Here is a 1,969-nt window from a genome sequence, read left to right as displayed (position 1 = left end):
AGTGAAGAAGAGAAACATGCAAATGAACAGACAGGAAGACAAGCTATGATTTTTCTTTGCTCTCTTGTCCCTAGTCACTTCTTCTTTCTTCTCCGAGGATGGAGCCTATTATCCTCTCCGAGACCTCCTGCTGCTACAAAGCGTATCCCTGAATATATCTGTAGACATGCCTCTACATGTAGAGATGTCTATGCCTCCATGTATAATATACTCCAGACTGCAGCATACAAGATGATAGAGGTGGGTCAGACCAAGAAGATAAAGAAAATGAAGAAGAGAAGAAGAGGAATGAGAAGGACTATCTATCTGTCCTGTTGTGTCTTTCTTACTTTCATATCATAAAGACCAGCAATCTGTTTGAAGGGATTGACAGCAATGAGAATAGGCCCAGTAAAGGTATAGATCTCATCCACATCAAAGCGTAGATTAAGAGAATCCAGCACAGCGGCTTCATGGAGATGAGTTAACATAGTCAAATCTGTCGGAGCACTCAGCCCCGTTGTATTCCAGACATCTACAAGGAGGAAAGACCAGAAAGAAGAAAGCAAAAGAAACTTCGGGAGTTGCTTCCGTCATAGAGAGACACCTTTCACAAAGGCTCTCTCCCTCTCGAGACGGGAGAAAGAAAGACGAGAGATGGTAGAAGATAAAGAAGAAGAAACACACTAGGATGTTGGCCTGTCTTTGTATGGTTCGATTCGAGAGATATGGGAAGAGGGATATACACACAGAGAGACACAGATGGATATGTGTATAGATACATAGATGATTGGATGAGGAGGTTCAGGAAGAGGAAGAGCAGGAGGGAATAAGAAGGAGTCGCAAAGAAGCCTAAGGAGACTGCTCGATAAGACAGACAGATACACGAGTATGGAGTAGAACATGCCTGTTGTCTGTACATGTAGCTCTTTGTATGGTACGGTGTCTACATAGGTGTATACATAAAGAGAGATAGTTAGAGAAAGAGACGCATGGTACAAGGAAATGAACTGTAGAGGGAAATATAAGAGCACAGAAGAAGGAGAGAAGAGAGAAAAGAAGTGAGAAGGTGTATGCATGCAGGGAGCTAATAGGGAGGCAATCTCTTGAAAGATCTGACGATGGGTGAGGACAACCTCAAGTGTATGTACACACTATCTCAGATAGCTCTCTTCCGGTCTCTCCTCTTTACTTACATCATCCTCTCTACACCTACCGCCACCAGAAAGGACAGGAGACTGTTCCTTCCGGTGGTTTATGTAGCTATCTATCTGCCCCCTGTATGTACGACTCACATACCTATGTGTGGTCCCCGAGCAAATGCGATTTCTCCATAGGTTTTCCTACCACTTCTCATGATCTCTCCACCTCTCTAGCTCCAGTGTACGTCGGCATAGAGGCATGAGAAAAGAAGTGGATCAATAGAGAAAGGAGACAGAAGAATTCCAGTCATGAAAGCGAACCTGTTGTGTTGCGAGGGATCTACAGTCAGACGCTCTACACTCTCTCTAGATACGTTGTCTGAGACAAGACGTGAGGGAGACTAAAAGGAAAGAAAATGGACCCATACGAACAACGGAGGAGATTCAAAGAGAGGAATCTTCACAGAAAGAGAAAGAAAAGGAGGCACATACAGACAGACAGACAGACATACTGGGAGTAAAACATTGTGTGGGATCTTTTTGTTATGTGGCCTTTCTGCTGCGTGGATAGGTAAGAGAGGGAGAGAGAAGTGGATCGTAGATATCTCGATAGGCGTATATCTCAGAAGGCTACATACCTGTATTACATAGATAGAATTGTTCTCCCTTTTTGATATGAACAAGATCATTGTCTGCATCGACCCTAGCAACAATCCCTCCGTCCTCCTCTATCTTGATCACCTCAGCTGTCTTCCATACAGATACAGGATCAGGTACATAGATCTTTGTACCAACAGCACATGTAACTTCTTCCTCTTCTTCTACCCCTCCCCCCCCTCCGCCTTTTC

At 44.1% G+C, this 1,969-nt stretch overlaps 1 protein-coding gene across 1 annotated transcript; it reads right to left on the bottom strand.

Moving 5' to 3' along the window:
• Nucleotides 1-329: 329 nt before the first annotated feature.
• On the bottom strand, nt 330-1,955 carry CSUI_011427 (myosin f; the record flags this gene model as incomplete). The annotated part of the gene is made up of 2 exons (XM_068071525.1): nt 330-514; nt 1,760-1,955. Coding segments are annotated over 2 exons (381 nt in total), but the record flags the coding sequence as incomplete, so codon positions are not given.
• Nucleotides 1,956-1,969: the final 14 nt, after the last annotated feature.

This window comes from Cystoisospora suis (genome assembly GCF_002600585.1).
Source record: "Cystoisospora suis strain Wien I chromosome Unknown contig_11691, whole genome shotgun sequence".
NCBI lineage: Eukaryota > Apicomplexa > Conoidasida > Eucoccidiorida > Sarcocystidae > Cystoisospora > Cystoisospora suis.
The sequence above is the reverse complement of the archived record's forward strand: the minus strand, read 5'-3'. Positions and strand labels throughout refer to the sequence as shown.